Below are 15,702 nucleotides of genomic sequence, written 5' to 3'. Positions count from 1 at the left end.
GCCTAATTTTTTGCATTTTGAAATGTAGAATCTATAAATGTTCAATAATATAAAAGCAATATCACACTTGTAATCGTGATGTTGGTCTGATATTGGGATTAAACAGCGCTCCTGTTCATCTGATGTTGCTTCATCAATAAAGGATTATATTAACATGTGAAATGTTTTGTGAAATCTCAATGAAATCACATTAAGCCATCTTAAATCTGTCACAGCGTTTGCATAGAGAGAGTGTTTTACATGAGCGACACACGCTTCAGTGCTCTGCATGTGTTTATAACTCTGTCAAACATCAAACATGATCAACAACTGTTTTTCACTAGAACTGAACCTACAACCAACAAAAATGACTTTCAGCACCATATTGATCTGGACGCTGGCAGTATTATATCGAGGTTTGTGTCAGTAAAGATTACATACATTATTTACTTGTTATTTTTATGTGTTGTGAAGATATATGGTTGTAAAAGTGTTTGTGATTTCTAATCTTTCTCTCGTCAGAATCTGTTGGTCAGGTGACAGTGACTCAAACTCCCTCAGAGCTGCTCTCTCAAACTGGACAATCAGTCACTGTGACCTGTAAAACTAGCAGTGATCCAGTCCTCCTGAGCTGGTACTTACAAAAACCTGGAGAAGCTCCTAAACTCCTGATTTATTTTACAAGCACCCTCCAGTCAGGAACTCCATCTAGATTCAGTGGCAGTGGATCTAACAGTGATTTCACTCTGACCATCAGTGGAGTCCAGACTGAAGATGCTGGACATTATTACTGTCAGAGTTTCCATGAAATCAACAGTAAATGGGTGTTCACACAGTGATAAAGAGTCGTACAAAAACCTCCGTCAGTCAGAGTCACAGTGACTGAACTGATACTGCAGCTGCTCACACACTTTCACACACTTTCACACACACTCAACAGCAGAAACACAAATATGATCTTAATATCAGCTTTGTTGAGCTTCATCAGTATTTCTTAAGATATTTAGAAATTAGATATCATCATTTTTAGATCATTTATGGTTTATTTATCCTCATTTCCACTCACTCAGTATTTTAAAGTCATTGATATTTTTGATCATGTACTTTTATTATTTTTTCTTCCTAATCTAGTTATACAGTAAAGATCTGAGGAACTGAAGCTGTCGATCACACAGCGAGAGTTTATCTGGACACTTCCCAAAACTCCTGTTATAATCAGTGACGCTCTTACACTACACAATCAATCTCTGACTGGATTTACATCGTGTTTGCATTGTTAGTTATGGTGAAAGCATTTCTGGAGTGCAGAAATTTAGTTGTAATGACGAGATCACTGCATTCACACCATCAACAGACTGTCTGTCATCTGCTCAGTTTCTCTTCACTGCAACCTTCCCTGTGATGAACAGATCTAAATATAAGGCAATAATCAACACTTTTCACCATTCGTTCATTTAGACAGCTGTAATAGTAAAAATGTAGTGATAGTATTCGAGAAGGTTTCACATGTAAACTATCAGAGCGCTAAAATCAGAGTGGAAATAGCCATTTATTTCTAAATTATGACAATTATTTGATGTAAAAATCATATTGACATTATAAGTGCACCTCAGGAAACATTATAAATAATAATAAATCAGTCGGTGAAGCGACTCAGTGAAATCTGTTCATCTAGGAAACACATTCACCATGTCCTGTAAAAGCAGTCCTGACGTCTATCAGAGTTGGGATCATCAACCTCTATCCTGGTTCAGTGATAAAAAGTCAAAAACCTCCGTCAGTCAGAGTCACAGTGATTTGTGCTAGAAACACTGAATAAGTTCATTCACAAATATGAGGCTGGAGCAGATGAGAAGATTTGAAGTCAATAACATCATTTTAGAGCTTCAGACGACTGAGAATATCGAGCACAGGTGAGATTATCAGAGATCCAAACACTGAAGGGTTCATCCTAGACCATTTGTCTATTTAACCCCAAATTTATCTGTGTATCATCTAGATACCCTGAAGACATCAAACAAGTGATCAACAGAATTTGGATTCATCAGATTGTTGAGAAGATATAGTTTTATAAGTGTATTGAGCCATGGCTAAATGAACTATCTTCTAAACGCTTTAACTAATTAAAATCCTTTTGATAACTTTTGTCATTAGTGTCTATAGATGACGTGCAAAATTTCATGTGAATCGGTCAAGTGGTTTAGGAGATCGAAAAAAAGTTTTTAGCAACTCAAAATGGCCGACGGACTACAACATGTTGTACTAATGTTGTCCACTAGAGGGAACCACAGGAGAAGAAATCTATTTTTCTATCAGTTTCCATCAGTTTGAATGTTTGAATCCAAAATTGACAGAACTTCATACACATGGACAACAAGACTTTCTGAGTAAACATGCCGAGTTTCAGGAACTTTTTAATGTCATTTATATGAATGGGATTCAGAGATGAAGGTCCTAATACTAATGCTGTCCACCAGAGGGAGCCACAGGACAACAAATCCTTTCAGATCGCTTTATGAAAGTCTGTAAATGGTTCAATAGATTGACTTGTAGTATAAAAAATGCACATAGGATTAAATTCATTATAGTTTCATAAAGTTTAATACAGCCCAATATAATTAATTATTTCCAAAATACTTACAGATCATTCATTTTTATATTAATATTAATTTTATACTATACTATTGAAAACATATTTGTTGTTGTCAGACGTGACTGAATGTATTGCCGTTCAACTGAAGGAAAGAGACAATATTATCTGTCTATTTTAATATAGTACATAGAATAATACTTCCATAAAGAGATACTTAAAGACTCATATTTTATTTGAAAAGACACATGGCCATTGCTGTACCGTCTACTACACGATTCAAAGTGTTTCTGGATTGAAGTTTCTGAGCTGTAAAAGATCCCAATAACAATTCAAGCTACAAGTTAATCCTATTATGCTAGAGGATGTTCATGTGCATTAAAGCTGTCTAAAGACCAAGAGTTTGTCTTACATTGGCCATATAACCTGTTACGGCCAGGACTACAGTACCTGTTTGTCACTTTGGGTGGCGCAATTGCATATAGTGCTATAATATATAGTGTTTAACCATTTAAATACACACTGGAGCCCCATCGAATAAATTTATCACTGCATTAACTCATTATTATTCACCTCGTCTGTTCCTGTTCATCAGTGTGTCTGTCTGTTCACACCGCCCTCTAGTGGTGCAGTGATGTAGTGCAAGATAACATGAAATTTTATGCTACATTTTTAAAGTTCACAGTATATTGATGATTACATGATACATATTTGATGTTGTGATTGACAGGATGAGATGAACGAGCTCCTCCTGAACCTTCATTTAGAGCCTCATTTAAATACAGAATGAGTTCATTTGCATATTGATCAGATGCTTCAGTGCTCTGAGAGTGTTTATAGTGCTGTGAGTTTAACACTTCATCACTGACACACACAACAATCTTCATCAACATGACCTTCATCATCATCTTCATCTGGACTCTCACAGCGTTTGCTCAAGGTTTGTGGAGCACAAGTTTGATATCAATTCATTTCTTCAAGTATATTGTCAAAGTTTTGAGTTGATTTTCTTCTTGTTGTGTGTTTCAGAGTGTAGAGGACAGATCACCGTCACTCAGAGTCCCTCAATGACAGCAGCTCAACCAGGACAAACTGTGAACATCAACTGTAAAACCAGCACAGATGTGCCCAATTGTAGTGGGAATGATAAATGTATATTCTGGTACTTACAGAAACCTGGAGAATCTCCTAAACTCCTCATTTATTATGCAAACCGCCTCCAGTCAGGAACTCCATCTAGATTCAGTGGCAGTGGATCTAACAGAGATTTCACTCTGACCATCAGTGGTGTCCAGACTGAAGATGCTGGACATTATTACTGTCAGAGTTACCACAGTGGTCCAGTGTTCACACAGTGATAAAGAGTCGTACAAAAACCTCCGTCAGTCAGAGTCACAGTGACTGAACTGATATTGCAGCTGCTCAAAGGAGGATCTGAAACAACATTGTCACACAAACATCTGAAATAAAATCATCTAAATTAATCTGCCACTCTTAATAATTATAGACGTCAGAAAGAGATTTTGTGCTCTTATGGATCAGTCACACGTTTGAGATCTGAGTGATTTCAGTTGCTGCATTTTATTAATAATAGATGTTAATTTTCAAATGTCAATTGTTTCAATTGAAACAAATGTCAAAATCAGTCAAAGGCCAAAGAGAAAAGGTGGGTTTTAAGAAGTGACTTAAAAGAAGACAATGAAGAGGCCCGTCTAACGGGCAGAGGCAGATCATTCCACAGTTTAGGAGCTGCTACAGCAAAGGCACGGTCCCCTCTGAGCATCCGTTTGTTTTGGGCACATTCAGGAGCAGCTGATCAGCTGACCTGAGAGAACGGGTGGGTCTATAAGGGTGTAGCAGCTCAGAAACGTAGGGTGGAGCAAGACCATTTAGAGATTTAAAAACAAATAAGAGAATTTTAAAATGGATCCTAAAATGTATGGGCAGCCAGTGAAGCGAGGCTAAAATAGGGGAAATGTGCTCGTATTTGCGTTAACAGACGTGCTGCAGCGTTTTGAACCATCTGCAGACGAGCAACAGAAGACCCACTAACCCCCACATACAATGTGTTACAGTAATCCAGCCGAGTGGTAACAAAGGCGTGGATTACTGTCTCAAAGTGTTGCCTCGAAAGAAATGGCTTTACTTTGGCCAGATGCCTCAATTGAAAAAAGCTTGATTTAACGACTGCCCTGATCTGACTGTCAAGCTTGAGGTCAGCGTCGATTTTAACCCCTAGGTTAGTGATTGTTTGCTTGTTGTACTGGGCCAAGGCCCCCAAATCAACAGAAGGGGTCCCAACGGTGCCACCAAAAACCATCACCTCTGTCTTTTTTACATTAAAACTTAAAAAAGTAAGAGACATCCAGGCCTGTATATCAGCAAGACACTCAAGTAACGGTCCGACAGTGTCGTTCTCTTTAAGAGGCACATAAATCATCTGCGTAAAAGTGGAAAGACATGCCATGCTTCCTGATTATTGAACCTAGTGGGAGCAAATACAAAGAGAAGTGGGCCTAAAACTGAGCCCTGTGGGACCCCACAAGAGAGAGGAGCAGAGGAGGACTCAGAGTCACCACAACTGACACAGAAAGTCCAATCATCCAGGTAGGACCTAAACCATTCAAGTGCTAATGCTTGATGCCCACCCACTGCTCCAAACGTGAGATCAGGATTTCATGGTCCAGCAGTTAAATCAAGAAGCACAAGAATAACACAATCACCAGAGTCAGTAGCTAAAAATATATCATTAAACACTTTTAAAAGAGCAGATTCTGTGCTGTGCAAAGTTTTAAAACCAGACTGGAATATTATTATGGGCTTTCAAAAAGGCCATTAATTGACTGCAGACTATCTTTTCAAGGATTTTTGAAAGAAAAGGTAGTTTGGAGATAGGCCTAAAATTTGCAAGATCTACAGGATCCAGACCAAGTTTTTTTAATCAGAGGTTGCACTACTGCATGTTTAAAATTTTTAGAAACCACACCTGAAGACAGACTGCTATTAACAACTGCAAGAACATATGGCCCTACAGTAGGAAAGACCTCTTTAAAAAAGCCGAGGAGGAACAGCATCATGTGGAGAACCTGAGGGCTTCAAATGATCAACAGTCTCCTGTAACACAGACAAGGTCACAGGCTCAAACCTGTCAAAAACAGCAGAACAGAGGACAGGGATTGAGGGGTCATAAGCAGAAGGTGAAATAAGAGCTCTAGTGGTAGTGACCTTATCAATAAAAAATGCATCAATACAGACTGTTTGTGGAGCATTAAGAACAGAATCAATAGTCTTAAACAAAACACGAGGCTTGTTACAGTTTGACAGAATAATTCCAGATAAATACTGTCTTTTAGCATCTTTCACAATTGTCTGATAATGACGGCAGCAGTCCCTTAGCATTTGAAGTGATACATGCAGTCTGTCCTTTTTCCATTTGCGCTCAGCTCTACGGCACTCGCGTCTGACAGCACGAGCCGTGTCATTCAACCAAGGCTCAGAGTTAGTTTTAGGCTGCCTAATTTTTTGCATTTTGAAATGTAGAATCTATAAATGTTCAATAATATAAAAGCAATATCACACTTGTAATCGTGATGTTGGTCTGATATTGGGATTAAACAGCGCTCCTGTTCATCTGATGTTGCTTCATCAATAAAGGATTATATTAACATGTGAAATGTTTTATGAAATCTCAATGAAACCACATTAAACCATCTTAAACCTGTCACTCCTGAAGCGTTTGCATAGAGAGAGTGTTTTACATGAGCGACACACGCTTCAGTGCTCTGCATGTGTTTATAACTCTGTCAAACATCAAACATGATCAACAACTGTTTTTCACTAGAACTGAACCTACAACCAACAAAAATGACTTTCAGCACCATATTGATCTGGACGCTGGCAGTATTATGTCGAGGTTTGTGTCAGTAAAGATTACATACATTGTTTACTTGTTATTTTTATGTGTTGTGAAGATATATGGTTGTAAAAGTGTTTGTGATTTCTAATCTTTCTCTCTTGTCAGAATCTGTTGGTCAGGTGACAGTGACTCAAACTCCCTCAGAGCTGCTCTCTCAAACTGGACAATCAGTCACTGTGACATGTAAAACTAGCAGTGATCCAGCCTGCTGTTATTATCTTAGCTGGTACTTACAGAAACCTGGAGAAGCTCCTAAACTCCTGATTTATTTTACAAGCACCCTCCAGTCAGGAACTCCATCTAGATTCAGTGGCAGTGGATCTAACAGTGATTTCACTCTGACCATCAGTGGAGTCCAGACTGAAGATGCTGGACATTATTACTGTCAGAGTTTCCATGAAATCAACAGTAAATGGGTGTTCACACAGTGATAAAGAGTCGTACAAAAACCTCCGTCAGTCAGAGTCACAGTGACTGAACTGATACTGCAGCTGCTTACACACTTTCACACACTTTCACACACACTCAACAGCAGAAACACAAATATGATCTTAATATCAGCTTTGTTGAGCTTCATCAGTATTTCTTAAGATATTTAGAAATTAGATATCATCATTTTTAGATCATTTATGGTTTATTTATCCTCATTTCCACTCACTCAATATTTTAAAGTCATTGATATTTTTGATCATGTACTTTTATTATTTTTTCTTCCTAATCTTAGTTATACAGTAAAGATCTGAGGAACTGAAGCTGTCGATCACACAGCGAGAGTTTATCTGGACACTTCCCAAAACTCCTGTTATAATCAGTGACGCTCTTACACTACACAATCAATCTCTGACTGGATTTACATCGTGTTTGCATTGTTAGTTATGGTGAAAGCATTTCTGGAGTGCAGAAATTTAGTTGTAATGACGAGATCACTGCATTCACACCATCAACAGACTGTCTGTCATCTGCTCAGTTTCTCATCACTGCAACCTTCCCTGTGATGAACAGATCTAAATATAAGACAATAATCAACACTTTTCACCATTTGTTCATTTAGACAGCTGTAATAGTTAAAATGTAGTGATAGTATTCGAGAAGGTTTCACATGTAAGCAATCAGAGCGCTAAAATCAGAGTGGAAATAACCATTTATTTCTAAATTATTACAATTATTTGATGTAAAAATCATATTAACATTATAAGTGCACCTCAAAACATTATAAATAATAATAATAAATCAGTTGGTGAAGCGACTCAGACGCCTGCAGTGAAATCTGTTCATCTAGGAAACACATTCACCATGTCCTGTAAAAGCAGTCCTGACGTCTATCAGAGTTGGGATCATCAACCTCTATCCTGGTTCAGTGATAAAGAGTCAAAAACCTCCGTCAGTCAGAGTCACAGTGATTTGTGCTAGAAACACTGAATAAGTTCATTCACAAATATGAGGCTGCAGCAGATGAGAAGATTTGAAGTCAATAACATCATTTTAGAGCTTCAGACGACTGAGAATATCGAGCACAGGTGAGATTATCAGAGATCCAAACACTGAAGGGTTCATCCTAGACCATTTGTCTATTTAACCCCAAATTTATGTAACGATTTGTACAGTTATTAATCAATTTATGGGTGGAATATGAATATAATAATTCATAAAGCTTTATGAATTATTATGCACATACCGACCCAAGGGGGAATCAACCATATATGGTGAATTAATTACAACGAATTGTAATCAATTATATATATGATTAGTTCTGGTTTAATAATTATTTAGAGAAACTGTTTGTTTGTCTGGCAAACTATAGCTCCTCAGAATGTTATTAAAAGGAAGGTCTGTTCTCTGGCCATGAGAAAGACTTCCTATTCTAGCATCCAAACGTAAAGCAAGGATATAGGATCGAAACGTTAAAGTGACCTGGTCTTTGTGGAATGAGCAAGAGAACAAAGAGCATGGATATAATGTATTTAATATATGAAAACTACTAGGTTATCTAAATACATAATATACAAATATATACAAAAGGGAACGTAGAGACAGGAAAGGAAGAATGATCAAAGAATGATCAAAGAATGGCAACTTACGGCAGTTAACCCTTTTTGAGAGAGCCAGCACAGAAATCAGTTTAAACAAATTTCAGAGAGATACTTGCATATGGTTCAAGTCGGTGTGCAGCAGAGTTTCAATGCGCTTGGCTTGGTTGGTCCTTTCTGAGAGGGTTTCTCCGGCGGGGTTTTCAAACGAGGTTTAACTGACGCATAAGATGACAGAGAAGAAAGAAGAGAGAGAGAGTCCGAGGAGATGGTCGTCCCGGAAGGAGAGCGCGTGATGCCAGCGCTGTCGCCTGAGGCAGTTCAGGGGCAGTCGAGAGACAATCGGGAGACAAAGGAAAAGGTGTGTGTCGTTGTTTTTATGGAAACCCAAGCTAACACACCTCCTGAATTGTAGCGGCCAATAGATGCGCAGCACTATTTGGCGGGCAAAAGTTCCTTTGTTTGGTCTCCTAGCTGAACTTGCATACTTTATGACTATCAGATCGGATTTCGAGATGGAGTACTTTCTTCACAGTATCATTAAAAACATAGAAAAATGCATTTGTCAGCTATGTGACATATCTCAGTGAGTAGCTCGAGTCCGGAGCTTTAAATCGAGATCAAACTCGATAGATCAGACAGGCATATAAAAGAAGTTATGGTTTACAGACAAAATTCCCTTATTACAACTAACACTAGCACCAATACACTCATTTAAACTAAATCTAAACACTAGGAAACATGCATATGCTCGAAATACATGATGGGTATATTGGCTAAATGAACTATCTTCTAAACGCTTTGACTAATTAAAATCCTTTTGATAACTTTTGTCATTAGTGTCTACAGATGACGTGCAAAATTTCGTGTGAATCAGTCGAGTGGTTTTGGAGTTTGAAAAAAGTTTTCGGCAACTCAAAATGGCTGACGGACTACAACATGTTGTACTAATGTTGTCCACTAGAGGGAACCACAGGAGAAAAAATCTATTTTTCTATCAGTTTCCATCAGTTTGAATGTTTGAATCCAAAATTCACAGAACTTCATACACATGGACAACAAGACTTTCTGAGTAAACATGCAGAGATTCAGGAACTTTTTTTAAATCAGTCATTTATATGAATGGGATTCAGAGATGAAGGTCATAATACTAATGCTGTCCACCAGAGGGAGCCACAGGACAACAAATCCTTTCAGATCTCTTTATGAAAGTCTGTGTAAATGGTTCAATAGATTGACTTGTAGTATAAAAAATGCATATAGACCTAAATTCACTATAGTTTCATAAAGTTTAATAAAGCCCAATATAATTAGTTTGCAAAAAAAAAAAAAAAAAAAAATCTCCAAAATACTTACAGATCATTCATTTTTATATTAATATTCATTTTATACTATACTATTGAAAACATATTTGTTGTTGCCAGACGTGACAATATTATCTGTCTATTTTAATATAGTATGTAGAATAATACTTCATAAAGAGATATTAAAGACTCATATTTTATTTGAAAAGACACATGGCCATTGCTGTACCGTCTACTACACGATTCAAAGTGTTTCTGGATTGAAGTTTCTGAGCTGTAAAAGATCCCAATAACAATTCAAGCTACATGTTAATCCTATTATGCTAGAGGATGAACATGTGCATTAAAGCTGTCTAAAGACCAAGAGTTTGTCTAACATTGGCCATATAACCTGTTACGGCCAATTGTAGGTCACTATATTAGGCAGCCTGTATGTATCCTTTGGCTCAACCAATGACTTTAGGCCAGAACTACAGTACCTGTTTATCACTTTGGGTGGTGCAATTACATATAGTGCTATAATATATAGTGTTTAACCATTTAAATACACACTGGAGCCCCATCGAATAAATTTATCACTGCATTAACTCATTATTATTCACCTTTTCCGTTCCTGTTCATCAGTGTGTCTGTCTGTTCACACCGTCCTCTAGTGGCACAGTGATGTAGTGCAAGATAACATGAAATTTTATGCTACATTTTTAAAGTTCACAGTATATTGATGATTATATGATACATATTTGATGTTGTGATTGACAGGATGAGATGAACGAGCTCCTCCTGAACCTTCATTTAGAGCCTCATTTAAATACAGAATGAGTTCATTTGCATATTGATCAGATGCTTCAGTGCTCTGAGAGTGTTTATAGTGCTGTGAGTTTAACACTTCATCACTGACACACACAACAATCTTCATCAACATGACCTTCATCATCATCTTCATCTGGACTCTCACAGCGTTTGCTCAAGGTTTGTGGAGCACAAGTTTGATATCAATTCATTTCTTCAAGTATATTGTCAAAGTTTTGAGTTGATTTTCTTCTTGTTGTGTGTTTCAGAGTGTAGAGGACAGATCACCGTCACTCAGAGTCCCTCAATGACAGCAGCTCAACCAGGACAAACTGTGAACATCAACTGTAAAACCAGCAGAGATGTGTATCACAGTAGTTATTATGGGACATACGTATTTAGCTGGTACTTACAGAAACCTGGAGAAGCTCCTAAACTCCTAATTTATAAAGCAAACCTCCTCCAGTCAGGAACTCCATCTAGATTCAGTGGCAGTGGATCTAACAGTGATTTCACTCTGACCATCAGTGGAGTCCAGACTGAAGATGCTGGACATTATTACTGTCAGAGTTACCATGTCATCAACAGTAAAGATGTGTTCACACAGTGATAAAGAGTCGTACAAAAACCTCCGTCAGTCAGAGTCACAGTGACTGAACTGATACTGCAGCTGCTCAAAGGAGGATCTGAAACAACATCGTCACACAAACATCTGAAATGAAATCATCTAAATTAATCTTCCACTCTTAATAATTATAGAGGTCAGAAAGAGATTTTGTGCTCTTATAGATCAGTCACACGTTTGAGATCTGACTGATTTTAATTGCCGCCTTTTATTAATAATAGATATTAATTTTCATAATTCTCCATGGTTATTTGATTTGAGTATCTCATCCTAACATGTCATTTGTTCACTATACACTGTATTCATACTATATACTGCAGACAGTAAGAGTTTTATATCAGCTGCTGTTTTAAAGGGTTAGTTCACCCAAAAATGAAAATTACCCCATGATTTACTCACCATCAAGCCATCCTAGATGTATATGACATTCTTGTTTCAGACTAATACAATCGGAGTTATATTAAATAATGTCAAGGCTAATTCATGCTTTATAATGGGAGTAGATGGTGGGTCAAATTCTAAAGACAGAAAAAATGCTGCCATCCATTATAAAAGAAGTCCACACTTAATATTAATAAAGGCCTTCTGAAGTGAAGTGATGCATTTGTGTAAGAAAAATATCCATATTTTAAAACTTTATAAACTGTAATCTCTAGCTTCCGCTAACTGTCATACACACATTCATGAGAGAGTGGCGTCCCAGCTTATGATGAAGGACAGAGGGAGCCACAGGACAACAAATCCTTTCAGATCTCTTTATGAAAGTCTGTGTAAATGGTTCAATAGATTGACTTGTAGTACAAAAAATGCATATAGGCCTAAATTCATTATAGTTTCATAAAGTTTAATAAAGCCCAATATAATTAGTTTGCAACAAAAAAAAAAAAAAAACCTGTAATCTCCAAAATACTTACAGATCATTGTCACAGACACGTCAGGCTCCACCATCCACCAATCACAACGCACTCAGTCACCGGAGTACTGATCACCGCCACCTGCACGTCATTATCACACTCATCAGCACCACTACAAAGAGCACTCACACACAGCACTCCATGTCTGGTCTCGTTTGCAAATACTTACATGTATGCTTACCTCAAGAACTCCCCTGTCGCCTGTGTATCCTGTTCTCCCAGTGTGTTCCTTGTCCATGTGTGAGTGCTCCTTTGTCTACAGCGATCTCCAGCTCCAGCGATTCCAAAAGACTCATCCATCTGAAACCAAAAAGGACTGTAACTATCTCCATTCATCTCTACCATCTTCATTATCATCATCACTACACTCCTGCACTGCTATCTTTGCTCACTGGTTCAAATAAAGACAACTTACTTGTACTTCTCTGTGTCTGACCCCTCTGTACCGTAACAATCATTCATTTTTATATTAATATTCATTTTATACTATACTATTGAAAACATATTTGTTGTTGTCAGACGTGACTGAATGTATTGACGTTCAATTGAAGGAAAGAGACAATATTATCTGTCTATTTTAATATAGTACATAGAATAATACTTCCATAAAGAGATATTAAAGACTCATATTTTATTTGGAAAGACACATGGCCATTGCTGTACCGTCTACTACACGATTCAAAGTGTTTCTGGATTGAAGTTTCTGAGCTGTAAAAGATCCCAATAACAATTCAAGCTACAAGTTAATCCTATTATGCTAGAGGATGTTCATGTGCATTAAAGCTGTCTAAAGACCAAGAGTTTGTCTTACATTGACCATATAACCTGTTACAGCCAGAACTACAGTACCTGTTTGTCACTTTGGGTGGCGCAATTGCATACAGTGCTATAATATATAACAGGGGTCCTCAAATCCAGACCTCGAGATCCACAATCCTGCAGAGTTTAGCTCCAACCCTAACAGTTAATGATACAATTAAAGGATTAATTAAGGGATGATTAAGCTTTAATGATGAACACGTGCTGTTAACAAGCAGAATCACTGAAGAAAAGAGAAACACAAGAACTACAACTTACTTCAGCCACAGCCTTAGATGAAATCAACTGAAGATAAAAGACATTAAATCTCTGAAGATCTGATTAAACATCTCCACAAACACCATTACCAACTTCACTTATTACTAACCAGGGGTGAGTTTCCCGAAAGCATCGTTGGTAAACCATGGTCGTAAGTCCCATTGAACTCTATTGGTAACGACGGAACTTGCGACCATAGTTCGCTTTGGGAAACGCACCCCAGACTGACTTTATCTCTGTCACACGTCTACAGAGGATCTTATTGAGAATTAATTAGAGGTTTAGATGTTGGTGATTTATTGAAAATGTTTAGTCAGTTGTAGTTCTTGTGTTTCTCTTTTCTACAGTGATTCCGCTTGTTAACAGCAGGTGTTCATCATTAAAGCTTAATCATCCCTTAATTAAGGCCCCGGTATACAAACGAAATTGAAGAACGAACTGATGTGACATCATTTCGAACAAAATCAGGCCAAAACGAAGTTCGTTTAGTGTTCTTTTTGGAAGTTTGAAACGGAAAAGTTCGCTCCAGCTGCAAAACACCTTCGTACTACCATTGGTCAGTGACGATAACGTAACAGGAGGTGTGCGCCGAGGCTCCGCCTTCACTCGCGTGGGACGCGTCTTTGACTCATTTTGTGTGTTAGAGTTCGTCGAGGTAAGATCTCTGCGGGTGAAAATATGAACACACTGGCTAGCCGCTTTATAGTTCGAAATGAAGTTGTGCTTGTAAAAAAATGTTAAATAAAGTGCTATATGAAGACGTGACGTGACTGGAGTGCTACTTTGCAGAGTTCGTGCTAACATGCTAATGTTATTATGATCGGACACTTTTCTTATGCTTTCTATAATAAATGCTTGCTGTTTGCTCATTTTTGTTGTGTTTATTTTGTTACTGAGAAGAAAGTGCATGGCACATATTTACATATTCATCTAAACGTCGCTCTCAGCAGTGTGGGCGGCGTCACATGTTCACATATCGCTGGTCACGCATTTCAAACTTCGTTTTACTCCTAAACGAAGAACAAAAACAAACTTCGTTTGAAGTATATCGGGGCCTTTAATCACTTAATTATATCATTAACTGTCAGGGTTGGAGCTCAACACTGCAGGAATGTGGATCTCGAGGTCTGGATTTGAGGGAAGGGGATATATAGTGTTAAACCGTTTAAAGCGGAACTCAGTAAGATTTGCGAAGCTCCCCTACAGGTTCCTTCAGTGAATCACACTGTCGTAAATACTCCAAGCGCAGCTCTGGACTACAACGACTACAACGCTCACCAACGCAGTAGTTTTGCAAAAACAGTACAAGAAATCTCGATGGAGGTGGGTAATTTTCGAAATTGTCTTATAAAGTGAGGTCGCTATGTGTATATTGAATTACCGTAAAGCATTTTGTCACTCTCGCGTGAACGTGAACATGAGGCGAGATTGTGTCGGGTCGGTGCAGCTCAACTTGCAAGTGCTGTTTTCTGGCGTAGACGTGCCAGAGGGGGTTAGTGCACGCCTCAAACACACCACTACAAGTCATTTAACCATCGTAAGGACTTAGAAAACTATTTATGAAGGTAAAAAAGTCCAGGTCTAATTAGGCATACTAGAAACTTCCTGGCAGAAGTCTTGAGGCAAGTTAGAACTAAACTATGCAGGACAGTGGCCCTCCACGACCAAGTTTGGAGACCACCGCTTTTGCTTAGATGATGATAAGTTTCATCTACATTTCATTTTCACAGTGTTTTTTCACATGTGGTTTGAATTGTTCTAAATTTTATGCTACATTTTTAAAGTTCACACTTATTGATGATTACATGATACATATTTGATGTGATTGACAGGATGAGATGAACGAGCTCCTCCTGAACCTTCATTTAGAGCCTCATTTAAATACAGAATGAGTTCATTTGCATATTGATCAGATGCTTCAGTGCTCTGAGAGTGTTTATAGTGCTGTGAGTTTAACACTTCATCACTGACACACACAACAATCTTCATCAACATGACCTTCATCATCATCTTCATCTGGACTCTCACAGCATTTGCTCAAGGTTTGTGGAGCACAAGTTTGATATCAATTCATTTCTTCAAGTATATTGTCAAAGTTTTGAGTTGATTTTCTTCTTGTTGTGTGTTTCAGAGTGTAGAGGACAGATCACCGTCACTCAGAGTCCCTCAATGACAGCAGCTCAACCAGGACAAACACTTATAATACACTGTAAAACTAGCAGTAGATGTGTACATTATGGAGTGGTTTGGGAGGATTAGGTTTAGCCTGGTACTTACAGAAACCTGGAGAAGCTCCTAAACTCCTGATTTATTATGCAAACACGCCTCCAGTCAGGAACTCCATCTAGATTCAGTGGCAGTGGATCTAACAGTGATTTCACTCTGACCATCAGTGGAGTCCAGACTGAAGATGCTGGACATTATTACTGTCAGAGTTTCCATTGCAGTTACAGATTCTGATGGTGATTGTGAGGGTGACTA

The 15,702-nt window shown here is 38.0% G+C and overlaps 3 gene segments (V, D, J or C); all 3 read left to right on the top strand.

The window, feature by feature from the left end:
* Nucleotides 1-227: 227 nt before the first annotated feature.
* Nucleotides 228-1,028, top strand: LOC125257477. The segment is given in 2 exon segments: nt 228-395; nt 502-1,028. Coding segments are annotated over 2 exon segments (414 nt in total).
* Nucleotides 1,029-3,291: 2,263 nt separating this feature from the next.
* Nucleotides 3,292-3,927, top strand: LOC125257484. The segment is given in 2 exon segments: nt 3,292-3,509; nt 3,599-3,927. Coding segments are annotated over 2 exon segments (378 nt in total).
* Nucleotides 3,928-6,342: 2,415 nt separating this feature from the next.
* LOC125257476 lies at nt 6,343-6,954 on the top strand. The segment is given in 2 exon segments: nt 6,343-6,482; nt 6,591-6,954. Coding segments are annotated over 2 exon segments (423 nt in total).
* Nucleotides 6,955-15,702: the final 8,748 nt, after the last annotated feature.

Source organism: Megalobrama amblycephala, linkage group LG22, assembly GCF_018812025.1.
Source record: "Megalobrama amblycephala isolate DHTTF-2021 linkage group LG22, ASM1881202v1, whole genome shotgun sequence".
Taxonomy (NCBI): Eukaryota; Metazoa; Chordata; class Actinopteri; order Cypriniformes; family Xenocyprididae; genus Megalobrama; species Megalobrama amblycephala.
The sequence above is the reverse complement of the archived record's forward strand: the minus strand, read 5'-3'. Positions and strand labels throughout refer to the sequence as shown.